Genomic DNA, 15,196 nt, shown 5'->3' on the forward strand with positions numbered 1-15,196 from the left:
CCAAGGATATGATTGATTGTAGGTAATTGTAAAAACAACAGTTCATTTTATGTGTTTGAATGCTGTACTCCCAGGATAATTCCCAGGACCTCTGTGGAAAGGATAGAACTACAGGAAGGAACTCTTCCTTCCAGGAATTCATTTATCATGCCTTACTGACATGTAGAATTCCAGCATACAAAAATTAGTTTTAGTTTTCTTTTGTGCTTTCCATTGTTTCTAAATCACAGTAAGATCCTTATGGTCATCAAATATAGTATTTGTAAAATTTATTATATCTCAGATTATTTCAAAAGATGCAGTAGAGCTGTTCCCATTAAAGGACCTATGGAAGTTCAAAGAACTAAAAATTTTGACTCAGTAGGTTTAGGCCTGTGAGCTTGTATTCTTTGTTTATGAGTATTTTGAGTAGTGATTATGTATTAAATTATTCAAGAAAAATAAACCTAACAATGTTACTAACTGTCTTATTAATGAAATAATCCCTAAATGTTGAATTCTAGTCTGACCAATGATAGTCTGAATAAAATCATACCTCTGATGTGGCTCAGTGGTAGAGCACCCATCTGGCATGCATGAGGCCCTTGGTTCAATCCCCAGCACCACAAAACAAACAAACAAACAAAAAACCTGTCATTTGTCATCTTGCTTTGCTTGATATATAATGAGGAAATAGTAATAACTTTCTTTTTATATGAATTTTTTCTTCATTCCATAGGAATGACCACTTCTAATCTATCTGTTTAATAATTTTCTTTTTTAGAGCATTAAAATGAAAAGTAGAAGGCAATAAATGAGAAAAGAATTCCCAACAAATGCATGGTATTTCAGTGTTAAGACCAAAATGTGTCCGGTCTTGCCAGTATCTCTTCTCTTGCCAGATAAGGTGAATACCGGGATTGCCACGCCATTTGGGGGAGCAGTGTAATTGTAGGAATAGCTTATGACTCCTAACAGCCTCATCTCTTGGCCTCTTTTTTTTTCCCTTACAAATCAGTCATTTTATTTTATTTTACTTCATTTCTTTTTTATTGATTTTTTTTAAAAATAAATGACAGCGGAATGCATTATAATTCTTATTACACATATACAGCTCAATTTTTCATATCTCTGGTTGTATATAAAATATGTTGACACCAATTCATGTCTTCATACATGTACTTTGGATAATGATGTCTGTCACATTCCACCATCCTTGCTAATCCCCTGCCTCCTCCCCCTCCCTCCCACCCCCCTTCCCTATCTAGAGTTCATCTATTCCTCCCATGCTCCCCCTCCCTACCCCACTATGAGTCAGCCTCCTTATATCAGAGAAAACATTAGGCATTTGTTTTTGGGGGATTGGCTAACTTCACTTAGCATTATCTTCTCCAGCGCCATCCTCTTTTTCCATTGATTTCTTCACTAGACTGCAGATCCAGTTAGGGGTTTTTCCCCAGCAAGTCTGATAGAATCGTGGCTCTATTATCTACTTTCCAGTATCCCTTCTCTAGCTCATGGACTGAGAGCAGGAAGAGGCTGCAAACCTTCCATAGACTTCATTTGTTAATTCTTTCCTTGAATACTTACTTGGGACATTACACTGGCCACAGACACAATAGTAATAATCTGTCTTCTATTTCTTTGCAATTACATATTATTATGTCAATCCTGATAAGAGGCGGTATCTTGCTGAAATAATGACAAGATTGATGATGCTCATAGATATTGGAAATTTTAAGTTAAAAAGTAATTAAAATTGCTATATTAAGTTGATTAAAGGAATTCAATGTAGCGATAAAAACATCATGACAAGGGCTGGGGTTGTGGCTCAGTGGTAGAGTGCTTGCCTAGAACATGCGACGTTCTGGGTTCTATTCTCAGCACCGCATAAAAATAAGTAAAATAAAATAAAAGTATTATGTCCAACTACAAGTAAAAAATATTTTTTAAAAAACAGCATGACAAATTTGAAATTTGTAGTTTTTATTGTAAAAAAAAAGAAAAAAGTTCAACTCTTATTTATCTTCTTAAATTTGTATGAAGTTAATACTAAAGAGCTAAAAAGAAAAAAAATCTGAGAAGGTACTTTACTGGGAATGTACTATATATACTGTGAAAGAATTTTCAGAGTTTGTGTGGTGTCAAAAATATATTTATGATTATGTATGTAACCATTATTAGTTGGATTTTCTGTCATGAAAGTATTAAACTGTCTTTTTCTGATATGCCATGAAATACAGACTCAGCTAAAACACTCCTCTGTGCTGTCTTTATTACCAACATAGTTCCATGAGTATAGACGCTAGGTCTTGTCTTGGGCCAGACCCCAGCACAGGGTGGGGACCTGATGGTTATTTGTTCAGTGCTTTGAATCTTAAAATGTCATGCATCGGTATGATACTCTAGAGCTTCCACATTTTTACTCAGATTAGTTTATTTGACTATAATATCAAATTTGTGAGAAAGTACAAACATTGTATCATATGAATAAAATTTGTCGTTCCAACAGAACTAGAGTAGAAGTGGGTCTCCACAGGCCATTGATTGTTTTATATCATCAACATTCAATAAATGCTTATTGTTGTTATGAGCCAGTCACTGTGTTGATTATCTTATCGAACCCTTGCATTAACCCTTTGATATAATGCTGTGGGTATTTCTCTCATTTTAGAGATTGAGCAACTGAGACATGACACAGCTAGCTAGCTAAGGCAAAGCCATGCGGTTAGTGTCAACACTGGGATTTAGGCTCCAACAGCACAGGTTCACAGCCAGGCTCTCAGTTGGCCTGGTCACTGCTCTTATGATTGTCAGTGTGAATACATGAGCCAAATTAAGTACCATGGGGATGTCCTGATGACTTTATTAAATTACTTGCTATTATTATAATAGGTGCTTGGTGAATGTTTGTGTAAGTTGATAAGCCAGAGATGAGTGCTGTTTTTTTTTTTTTTTTTTTGGGGGGGGGGTGGTAAAGAGACAATACCAGAGGGGAAAAAGGTGAGCAGGAGTGAGACACTGATGAGGAAGTCAGACAGGCTGCCAGGATCGTAAGAAAGGCAGATCATCATTCTTCTTTTAGAGAATAAGGTAGCTCCCAGCTAATAGAGGATGACTCTGAAAAAAAAAAAATCTATTGAAGGCAGCTGGATATTTGTGAGGTTAGGACACACCTACTGTCTTATAGAAGGGTCTACAGTCAGAGGAGAGACTGCAGTGCCGTTGTGACCAGGAAAGATTTCATTGGAACTTAGCAGTGTGGCTTTTAATGAATGTGCTGAGCTGTAGTACTAGCTAAATGTTTGGAAGTTCTGGGATGAAAACACTGTCTTAAGCTCTCCTGAATTACTTGTTAAGGTCTGTCTTTGACTTGACTCAAGAATCTATTGTAGTGCTGTGGCTGTGGCTCAGCAGTAGCACACTTGCCTGTCATGTGTGAGGCACTGGGTTCGATTCTCATCACCACATATAAATAAATAAATATAAATAAAAAAGGTCTATCAACAACTAAAAATATATTTTTTTAAAAAAAGAATATACTGTAGCTAATAACACATTAAACAAGTCTTTGCCTCTAGGTGAGTATAAAACTAGCAAAAGTTCCACTACCAATAAGCTACAGTTGGTGAGCATATGACCACCTATGCCAGGAGAATACATTGAAATCAAAATTGTTCTAAACACACATCGACTTACACAGGCAAAGCAGTACCATGATGAAGGGAAGGTGGAGCAGAATCATTAACATTATCCTTCGCCCATAAAATCCAAAGGCCAAACTTCCCGGATGACAAAATAATAGACCACTGTACCCGGTTTCTCCTCAATTTTTCCAGTAGTCTGTTGGAGTGGCCTTGTGCAAGTTGCATCCCCAATAAGTCATTACTGCTGTGTTGGTTATGTCCTTCCTATAGGTTGAATTATAACTTGTATCTAATCATACTCCAGATAGGTAAATTTACCAAATACTGTTTACATTTTTCAACTACCTGAGTTAAAATGTGTGTCTGATATATAATGGACATTGCTTCAGCTTTAATTCTACCTCTGTTTTCAGTTTGGTACTACGGAAGGTTATTCTCACATGCACCCCAAGTTGTGTTTCCTGACTTTCATTTTCTTTTCAATAGAACAAATCGGCCAGGAGATGTTGGAAAACCTCAGTCATGACAGAGAAAAGATACAACGAGCACGGGAAAGAGTAAGTACAAATGACACTATCCTTCTACATATCTAATAAATGAGAAGACATAGAAGGTCCTTGGGACATGCACAGACAAAACCATGACATAGACATAAGTAGAAATGACTAGGGAGAAAGGAACATAACGTCTACTAGGAGGAAAGGGAAGGGTGCCAGATCCGGGCAAAGCAGCTGACTCTCCCCATCTGGAATGCCCACAGGGGGATTTTATTTAGCCCTCTGGCTGAGAAGAAGGTCATTGAGGGGGATTTTGGAATATGTCACCCTTTCAGTAAAAATACTGATGATTCCGCCCTCGTTGCTTCATTTATTTCCACTTATATTTTAGGAGTTGTACATTTTGTACATTAGAGATTGATTACCAGATGTATGTTAAACTTTGTCAGCTTTTGAGACATTTGCTTTTATATCCAGTTCAAGTATCCAGTTTAGAGCTCCTGACATCACTTCTCACATGTCACTTTCTAAATCTAAGAATTCTCAGAGTTTGCATAAGTGTCATAAATGTATTTGTGTTGTGTATATATAAACATTTTTCATTGTTTGGCTTTTATATCGTGAAATAAAATTATAGAAAATGATTACTCGCCATGTACTTTAGAAATAATCTAATCATTTGGAGTTGAGTTGAGTTTTAACCCTGCTCTTCTCCTCCTAGCTTCGGGAAACAGATGCAAACTTGGGGAAGAGCTCCAGGATTCTGACGGGGATGTTGCGAAGGTAAGAGCAAGGTAGGGACCGACCTTCCTCTCCTGTCTCTTTTGCTGTTTTTATCTAATTACAAACAGGCATTTTACAGGCTTGCAAGCTTCTACTCCCTTCCCCTGTGTCTAGACACTTTTGAAATAATAGAGCGCTGATTGTAACTCTTATTTGGACAGGGACACATACTGAGTAACTCCTATTAGAGAGAAGGCTTGAGCTAGCGGGGTTACCTCAAGCTATGGAAAAATTAGGGTTAGACATGAAGAATGTTTTCATAGCCTGAGGAAGGCCCCATGGCAGGAGCAGCCTGAGTTTATTTTCTATTTTGATGGAGGGAGCGCAGCCTGCGTCGGCAGGAGCTCACTTGGTCTCAGCCTGGCTCTCTCTTGCCTCGTTTTCATTTCTCTAAAAGGACTCCATTTGGGGAAACATTTTTGTTTAATGTACATAATTCAAGATGATTTATAAAATGTCAATATTATCTGAATAATCTGAATTCATGTGTGCTAGCAAACAAATCTTTATGTTTTCTGTGTGTGACAAAACTTTGATTGATGGAAAATATTCGGGAGAGTATAAAAAAGATAAATGAATCAGAGTTGGTCATGTTCTATGTAAGTATTTTCAGCATGGAATGATTTTCCACTTGATATCTACCAGGTAAGAGTATCATCTGGCACCAAGATGCCCATTTGGAACTGTGAATGGAAAAATGAGTCACGAATATTGTAACTGATCTCTAGGAGAGCTTGATTGGAATGTTAAGGAAGAAAATCTTCATTATAGTTGATACTGAAGAAACAACTATTTCAAAATAACAAAGCCTTCCCTGATCATGTATCCATATACAGTAATTGCTGAAATTATCTCTTGTGTTGAAGATTTATTGTATAAGAAACTATTCAATGTACATTTGTTCCGCCATAAACGTTGATGTGATCTCTCAACCTGATCAGAAATGAGCCCAAAGTTCCATGAGCACTGCCAGCCTAGTGTCCACATTGCTCCTTCTTTCCCTGGACACACTGCTCCAACTCAGAGCCATAACCACCAAATTCTCTGATCAAGAATAGTAAGTAATGGGGCTGGGGCTGTAGCTCAGCGATAGAGCGCTCGCCTAGCACATGTGAGGCCCTGGGTTCGATCCTCAGCGCCACATAAAAATAAATAAATAAAATAAAGTATTGTGTCCAACTACAACTAAAAAAAAATAAATATTAAAAAAAAAGAATAGTTAGTAAACGACTTAAGAAAAGCTCAAAACCTACAGAGAAGGGAACTGGTGATTGAAAGGAATGCTTCAGTGCCTAAAGACAATAAAAAAGAAAGAAAGGGGAAAAACCTTCACCGCTTTCCTGGGAGGGGCCCCTGCGATGTGAGCTGTAACGAATATTCTGCATATGTCTCCATTTTGTCAAATCTCATTAAAGAGTCCTCCTGCTTTATGTCAATTGAGCTGTCCAGAAATCATTCATCATTTTTAGTGTAAAAAAATCATGTGGTTATTTAAATAATATCATATTAATGTTAAAGTTCAGCTGTCATTTAATGGTATGGCTTAATCAGATGTAGCATTTAGGGTAAATAGTTTATTCAAGCTCTTCGTGGCTTTCAGGTTGGCAGATTCAAATAAGGATTTATGGGTTTCTAAACCAATGTATTTCTATCCATGTTTCTGCTTGATGTACCTCACCCTTTAGTGCAGAATACTGCAGACAGTTATTTCAACAAATAAAGCATCCCCTCATATTGTGTTTGAATAAATTTGCAAGTCATTTAGAGAGGGTGAAGCACAAACGACTTCTGCGACCTTCAACTGGGCTTTCTGTAGGGACATGGCACTAATGCGATGGCTCAGAAGCCTGCAGAAGAAAATTACTCTGGTGAAATCTACTTGGGCTTCTCTTTGTAGGCAGACTCAGTCAATCTAGACTTATCTCCTCTCAGGATGTTTGTAGAGAACTCACAGAAATAAAATGCCCAATGGACATCACCTGGCTCTGTCTGAGCCAAAGCTCGTAAGTCCACCTGCGTGTGTGTGTGACAGTGTTTTTCAGTAGACAAGCTAGCATGTTGATATCTGCCAAGATTCCCAGGTACTTTTCATCAGTGGTGTAACCAGACTGAGTCTTTGCATAGTGGTAGTTTTGGTTTTGTTTCTAGTTGCTATCCCACATGACACAATTTATTTAGGACTTTGGAAAAATGAAAAAAAACTAACCAGCTTCTTTTCTTTATTATTTGGGTTATTCCTGAAAACATAGTCTTTTGAGAAGTAGAACCAGAACTTATATACCAAAGTCTTTTATTTCATTTTTTAAAAATATTTTTTAGTTGTCAATGGACCTTTATTTTATTTATTCATATATGGTGCTGAGAATTGAACCCAGTGCCTCACACATGCTAGGTGAGTGCTTTATTATTGAGCTACAGCCCCAGCCCTATTTCACTTCTTTCATTTATTTTATACCCTCTGTCACCTCCCTCCTATTCATGTGGCATTCACTCCAGCACTGGTGGGGGTTTTATTTAAGAAGAAGCCACATTCCCAGAATTCTTGTTCTTACCAAACTGTCCAGCTACATCGTGTGTCAACAGGTGATTATGATTTAAGAAACAGCACAATATTGAATCATGTACTTATGTCACCTTCACAAATGTGTAAAAGAATTGAGTGTCCTCTTTGTGCAGTGTAAATATTTACCTGCAAGTAACATAAGCCTATTTATTTTCACATGCTAAGTTCTGTGTTTGAGAATAAATATAATACACCAAAGCAAGGAATTACTTTATTTGAAAGAAAGTTTTGGGGATTTTTAAAATATTTTAGACTTCAAGGTTTTTAAATTTGTGAAATGAACAGAAAAGGTACCTCATAGCCCCTCCTTTGGCTCATTTCACTTGTAGTGGTCAGTCAGTTATGAAGACAAGTGAAATCATGTTCACTGTGTATATGACCACTTGATCATTTGTGACACTGACCAAAATAAGAAAGCAACAAAAATTAAGTTTTTAAAATCCAGCAGCCACTAAATAATCATCTAACACTTGTGCTTTTAAAATCTATTGTTAACTTCAAATGAGGCAAAAATCCATTTTCTTCCTTCCTTCCTTTCTTCCTTCCTCCCGTATGCCTGTAATAAAAGGCATAGTGATCCTGAGAGGAAACCACATTTAGCTTTGCCTTCAGAGTGCTTATGTGTGTATAAAAGTGTGCAGTGAGAATTCACAAAATTATCTAAATCTCATGAAAGCTATTAAGGATTCTACAACCTCAGTTAATCCTTGCTGATCATCTGTTTTCATAAGGAAAAAAAAAACAACCAAAACAAAATGTGATTTGAATGGCTTTAAAACCCACATGTTTGAGAAAAAATTAGGGACATAGGAAATTATTTGTAGCATCATAACAAATAAGTTTTAAAAAGAACTAAACTATGAGCCATATCTAGGTTACTGGATAGCAACTGGTTTAGTCAAAAAGAAATTATTTTTTATATAACTACACTATGTTACCAAAAGAAAGAAAGCAAAGGAGAAAATTGGTCGATTCTGACATCACAATAAAGCCTATAACTTATTTTCTAGAAAGTAATTTTTCTTTCTTCTTGACACAAGAAGGAGAGCCACCTAGGGACAAAGTGTTTATTTCCTGACTCTGTAGACAGTTTAAATAGAGTGGAATTCAGATCAAATGAAAATGGCTATGAAACAAATGACCATCCGTGTGGTAACTGGGGCCAAGAAATGGATTTTTCATTGAGTCTCACAAAACTTGATTATTACATTTGATTGTCATAAAGTGTTGCAAGGATCCCTGGGAGGCTCCCAAGTTTCTCTTCACCTATGTACTGCGTTCACTCGCATGTGCGTGCATGCATGTGTGTGTGTGTGTGTGTGTGTGTATGTGTGTGTGTGTGTGTGTGTTTCCACGTATCTGACTAGGAAGCCTTATTAGATCAGACTGGGCTGGCAATCAATGAAAATGAAAACAGAGATTTTCAAAATTCTTAGAAAAAAACGAAAATAATCATTTATGATTGTATTTCCTTTTACCTCTGAATAACTCTAGTAGTAGTTAATAATTAATCAGTAATCCTGTATTTTTTTTCTAGAAGTATCTAAAAGAGTCCTCAAGAATATAACCAATTCATAAATTGAGAGCTCCATTAGCATAAATGGGAGAGCATATTAGAACTTCACTATGGACTGCTTTGCATATGATGCCTATATATTTGGAAAAAAAACTTTTCTGAATGGTGACCTCAATGTAAAATAATTTTCTCTCTTCCTCAATTATTTCAACATGCAAAATCAGAGTGTTTCCTTCAGAAATGAAGCGCTTATCCTTGCAGCGTGAGTGCAGTAACTTCTTAACATAAGTTGCTTCTGAGAGGTCTTTTGTAACCAACCTGTGATACAAACAAAGCCAACCGTAGTAAATGCAGTCGGCCTCGCTAGCACCGTTCATGCAATACTATTTAATGTGTGTTTTTGTTAGAGTGACTTCTGAGTCAACCTGGGGAATAATTGCCAGCTATCATTGCTATCACATTTTACATTTTAAACGTGGTCTTGTTGCTTTGGTAGAATGACAGGTAAAACATCTGGAAAAGTGAAATGTGCTGTCAGTGGCTCCAGAGGGAAAGTATAACAGAAATACCAGAGCAGATCTGTAAGCCATACAAATATATATTTTTAAATAAACAGACTTATTCGTAAATAGGCCGTGACTAGATGCTTAAGCTTCTTTGAAACTTCATTCTACACAGACACACACACCCCATTTTGCTCAGGAAACATTTTATTATATTTTAATTGTTCTTATTACAATGGCTGAAATTCAACAGAGTTTTTAAGACTTGTGAAAAAATGTCCTTGAAAATTTACTCTCAGAATTCATGCCTTGAAAAGGCCCCTTCTCTCACAGAGCCTTGTGTTCATATGTGCACATTTTCTTCTGTTTTTTTCCCCCGGTGCCGGGGACTGAACCCAGGCCCCCAAGCATGTCAGGCAAGCGCTCTACCACTGAGCTACCCTGCAGCCCTTGTTTTCCTTTTCTCTTCATCTTGTTCCTCCTTCGTGGCTTGCGTAGCTGACTAGTGTTGAGCACGGGTCCTGACCTGAAGGTAGTGTAGCAAGGTCTCAGCCTCTAAACCATTTTTCAGCTTTTAATCAAGCACAGTTCTTTCAGAGTAAAATCGTTGAATTGCAGTTGATTCTTTGGACTTAGAGTTAGGAGCTAAGCTAGATTAATGCTATAGAGAGAATCTTTTTTTTAATCTTGGTCCTCTTTGTGTGACTCAATTTATTACTAGAGCCTTGACTCATTGCCTTTGTCCTTGGACCTCTTCAAGGCCAGCACGGATGATGCTTTTGCCAAATTAAACAACAATTCTGTACTTCCTTATTTATATTTTCTTTAATAATATTCTTGTGCTTTTCTACATAGGATTTTGGCTAGGCAAAGCAGCATGTGCCCATCGTCCCAGCTGCTTAGGAGGTTGAGGCAGGAGGATCACTAGAGCCCACAAGTTTAAGACCAGCCTTGACAACATTATGAGACCCCATCCTAAAAATATAATAATAAAAATCAGAAACATAAACAAGTCAAATGCAGTATCTAAAGCTCTCTGCCACCAAAGACTACCATCTGCCTCCACTGATCTCTCAGTGCATTTCTGACCCCAAGCGAAGCTTTACACACATATGACCCAGTTCCTAACCCCATGAAGGAAGCAGTGTCATCCCCATTTTACAGATGAGCATAACTGTGCTTAAGGAAGCGAGGTAAGCCATCTGGAGTTGGCCAATAGCAAGACAGAGTCAGAATACAAACTCAGTACTTTCTTTCAAACGTTCTCCGTGAGGTTCCCAAAGGTTGCTTAAGTGAGAGTAGTTCTCACTGACCAGTGAGGAGAGGAGTGGGGATGAGCTGCGGAGTTTTTGGTTTTGCTAACTTTTACTGTTATTATGCTGTTATGCAGTTCCCTTTCTTCTGAAATAATTGCGTAGTAAACACTTTCCTTAAGCTGGTCCAAAATAAGTACTTGGAAAAATGTTCAGCAGTGGCAATGTGTGCCAGTGTTCCTGCCTTCCCATGCCCCCTTCTGATTCACTGCTCTAGGAGAACCAGAATCCACACTGTCCTCTGGCCTTCAAGAATCCAAGGGCTTGTTGTGTACTCTCGGACTCCTCTTGGCTAGTAGCCGTGGTCCAAGCCTCTTGGTGTGTTAGTTCATCTTCCTGAGGACTATATGCAGCACTGTAGGGAGCTGTCACTGGGTATCCTCAGGACCCCCAGGGCCTGGTTCTCCTGCTATACTGGTCTGAGACCCCTCACAGTGTCAGAGGACCAATTGGCCGGTGCAGGAGATGGGTTCAGAAAGTGCTGAATAAACCCGAGGAGACCCACTGTTAGGATGGGCTGGAGGCCCTGGGCTGCAGCTGTGGGTGCAAGGAGAGTCCCGAGAAGGGTCTTCTTGAGGAATCCTTTAGAAATGGCTTGATTTTGAGCATTAACTGGAACCAACAGACCAGCAAGGAGCTGGAAAGCCTCCACCATCCTTACCTCCAGTGTTCGGCAAGTATCATGGTTAGGAAATTTCATTTTTATGTCTAACTCTGTTTCACCTGGGGCTTTATCCTCATTGGAGTTTTCTTTTGCCCACCATTGTCTGGGCACCAAGAGGCATATGCCCTATAGGTAGGAGGTAGGCTCTGGAGCCCTATTCCTGCTTTCTCACCATTAACCTTTGGTAAGAATCTCACCTCCCTGTACCTCAATTTCCTTGTCTATAAAATGGAGATGATAGTAGTCCCTACTTTGTAAGTTTTTGCAAAAGTTAGTCAATACATGTAAAGTACACATAATAGTGCCTGCTACAAAATAAGATTTCAGTAAATGTCAGAACAGTAGTTATTATCATCACTGCTTTGAGAAAGAAAAAGGCCTGGGAGCAAGGACTAAAATAAAAATGTTAATAGTTATTTTAGGTTGGTGAATTTTAAATTGATTCTTTTTCCATTTCCAGAGTTTCCTAGGAAGTTTCAAAAAATGATAAATTAAGCCAGGTATAGTGGCACATTCCTTTAGTCCCAGCAATTTGAGAGACTGAAGCAGAAAGATTGGAATTTCAAGGGCAGCCTCAGCAACTTAGTGAAACCCTGTCTCAAAATAAAAATTTAAAAAATAATAATAAGGGCTGAGGATATAGGTGAGATATATAGCAATAGAGTGCCCCTGAGTTCAATCCCAGTAACAAAAAATTAATAATAATAAAAATAAAATCCTCCCATCCTTTCCTGATATCTCTGTGTCTGAAAGGGACCCACCATTCTCCCTCTGTCTGGGACCTTCAGTCAGCAATTCTGCAGCAACTCCCCAGAGCACTCAGAGTTCCCCAGGAGCAAAGCGTCCTCCAGCATGGATGCTTTCCCTCCCACTTGGACTGTCAGAGAGACAATCATCCTGATTGGTCTCTGTGCTTCTTCTCCTCCTTTTGTCTTTCTAAATACGGTTTGCCAGTCTGTCTTCCATAGTGCAAAACTAGTGCATTTTCTTCCCTGCCTAGGAGCCTCCCATGGCTCCCATCACCTGCTAACACAAGCATGTCCTCTTGGTCCCATTTCCAATGTCTGTCTGTGGACTTCTGGCCTTGTTGACTGCTACTACCTTTGGACAGACAGCAGACCCCAACCAAGGCCGACTACTTCCCATCTCCAAGGCTAGTTTGACTCTTCACTAATTCTATTACTTTGCTTCACCTCTTACTTCTACATATAATGCTGTCCATTTTCCACTTGTGATTCAAAATCTTCTGAATGCAAGTGACAGAAACCCGTATCAAACTGGCAATACATAAAAGAAGATAAATACTGCCTCATGTAACCAAATAGACCAAGGATAGCAGTGACTTCAAGCAGTGGAATCTGAGGGCTCAAATAATGTCATCAGGGCTGGGTCTTGCTTTTCTCATCTCTCATCTCGGATCTCTGTGTATGGGTTCTGTCCTTTGTCAGGGACTTCTTATCAGGACAAAGCTTTGCCAGCCTCTCAGTGACACCCATTGAATTTAGCATTTTTTTTTCTTCCCAATAGTTCCTACAAAGATTATAGCACGGAGTCATACAGATTCTGATTGGTTCAGGTTGTATAAAAACCTTATTCATCTATGATCTGATGTTGTAGACAAGGGACCCTGTGCTGGGATTGGACAAATAGACTTAGAATGGGTGAAGCATAATTCCCTCAGAAGAATCTGAGAGCTTTCACCAGAGAGGGGAGTAGATACTGGGCGAATGAAAACAACAGATGTAACTTAGGAATGTTCCAGATGGATTTTTAATATCTGTATAAAGGACCAAGTTACCCAAGTATAGCCTCATCAATGACTAATCTTCAGAAGAATAACTGAGAATAATTTTAAAGTTGCTGTCTAGATTCATGTAATTTAGTTGAAAATCTGCAGGTTATTATCTATTACAGTTTGGATACAGGTAAACATGTTCATTCAAGGATAAAATACGGCTGAGCTAGAAGTGTAGCTCAGTGGCGCTTGCCTAGCATACGCAAGGCCCTGGGTTCCATCCCTAGGACCACAAAGAAAAAAAAAAAAAAAGTTGCTTCACAATAAGAGAATATTCTTGTCCATTATTTAATCACAATAGAAAAGCATCTTATAGTTTTCTTGATTGTGAGCCACAATTTGACCTAATTCTTGAATTACCTTTCTTTTATGATCTTCCTTTCTTCCCCAGGATACATGCCAGTCTTTAATGTGCAGAGGGAGCACTTTACCTTCACCATCAATGCCTCCTTTGAACACAGCCTTGAACTGTTAACTGAAGCAAGGAGCCTTAGGCCTTCCTTATAAACAAGTAATGGAGCCCTCAGCCCCCCTTGTAAATGGCTATTTATTAGCATACACCATCACCAAACAACAGTTTACAATTCCAGGCCCGCACCATCACACCACTGTCTGCTCCATTGTAAGTTGAGGGAGGCCTTTCGCATCTGTTTCATTAAATGCCAGAGGCAGTGAACAATAGCTGAACTTTATAAATTGAGGGTTAGGGCTTCTCCCCTCACAAATCTCCCCCTTCTGCTGCTGCTGCCACTGCCTCCGCCGCCGCCACCACTACCACCACCATATTTTTTTGTTTGAACGCTCACATTGTAAATTAGCGTATTCACACATCAATTTTAAAAGGCTGGCTGTGTTATAAGATGGGACAAAGCAAGCTCAGTAACAGCTCCGCACAGTGCAGGTGGTTGGGGCTAGCTGCTCCCCAGATCAAAAGTCAAACAACTGTGAATCTGCTTTTAAAAGTGCAGTTCCAGAGACAAGGCGAGGCTTATCTGCCCAAAGAACGAGTTATAGATATACATCACAAACGCAGGGCACAAAAGGGGGCTTCATCATCCTGCTGGGTAAGGGACCTAATGCTGACAATCTGAGGGCATCTCTGGAATATGTGGCTTGTTTTTGTTTTTCTATAAAATTAGTCTTTTATTATGTGGCAATTGATAATTATTATTTATGCTTTGGTGCTGTTCCTAAAGTAGCTAAGAATTTTTTTAAGCCACCTTTAGGGCAGGAAATGGCTCCTTTTCATGGTTGTGTTTTATTTTTCAGCAGCATTTAAGGACAGACTCCTATTTATACCACACAAGCAGTTTTGTCTGTTGTAAACAAAGTAAGTGGCTGGGAATTGTGCTTTCCCAGAAATGTTTTCCAGGGAAGCCATAATAGGAAACAACTGTGTATACTTGAGACTTTGTCATCTAGGTATTAAGAAAGAATTCTTTGCTTTTATGGGGAAAAAATTACCAACACCGTTTGTTAAGGAGCATATTTAATATCCAAGAGTAGAATTAAAGTGTTTTAGATTGCAAGCACTAATTGAGGTTGTTTTCATTTGAAATTGTCTCTAGCATTTTTTGACAAGGCAGAAGTGACATGGAAAGAGGCCCAGTCATTTGTCTTGATCCGATATTCTTTTGTAAAAGGCTGGTGATTTCTTTTGCAAAGTTATGTGATGAAGTTTAGAACTAACTTAGGAAGGTCAATGGGAAAAATGCCAAAGCAGTAAATTTGACAAAATTTTTAGAAAGAGGGTTGAGGTGGCTTGAAATTATGAAACACACCAGTTTCCTCTACAGTTATAGTTTATCTAGGAGAAAGTCTTGCTATTCTCCGTCTACTAAGGCCTTCATGATCTTATGATCAGGAAAATACCTGACAACTTTTTAATCCCCATTAGTTAAAAGTGTCTGAGTCAGGCCTCCAAGTGCTTTCATGA

General features: G+C 38.6%; 1 protein-coding gene across 7 annotated transcripts in view; it reads left to right on the forward strand.

The window, feature by feature from the left end:
* Vti1a (vesicle transport through interaction with t-SNAREs 1A) overlaps positions 1–15,196 on the forward strand; it is a 343,349-nt gene that overhangs the window by 194,463 nt on the left and 133,690 nt on the right. For 4 of the 7 annotated variants that reach the window (XM_026389083.2, XM_026389084.2, XM_026389086.2 and 1 more), the window contains 2 exons: positions 4,113–4,183; positions 4,845–4,906. In XM_026389083.2, coding sequence (XP_026244868.1) covers positions 4,113–4,183; positions 4,845–4,906 — 133 coding nt within the window. Of the gene's footprint in view, positions 1–4,112; positions 4,184–4,844; positions 4,918–15,196 lie in introns of all 7 variants that reach the window. The other 3 variants (XM_077799032.1, XM_026389088.2, XM_026389089.2) reach the window with 1 other exon arrangement.

Source organism: Urocitellus parryii, chromosome 5 (genome assembly GCF_045843805.1).
Source record: "Urocitellus parryii isolate mUroPar1 chromosome 5, mUroPar1.hap1, whole genome shotgun sequence".
In the NCBI taxonomy this organism is placed as follows: Eukaryota; Metazoa; Chordata; class Mammalia; order Rodentia; family Sciuridae; genus Urocitellus; species Urocitellus parryii.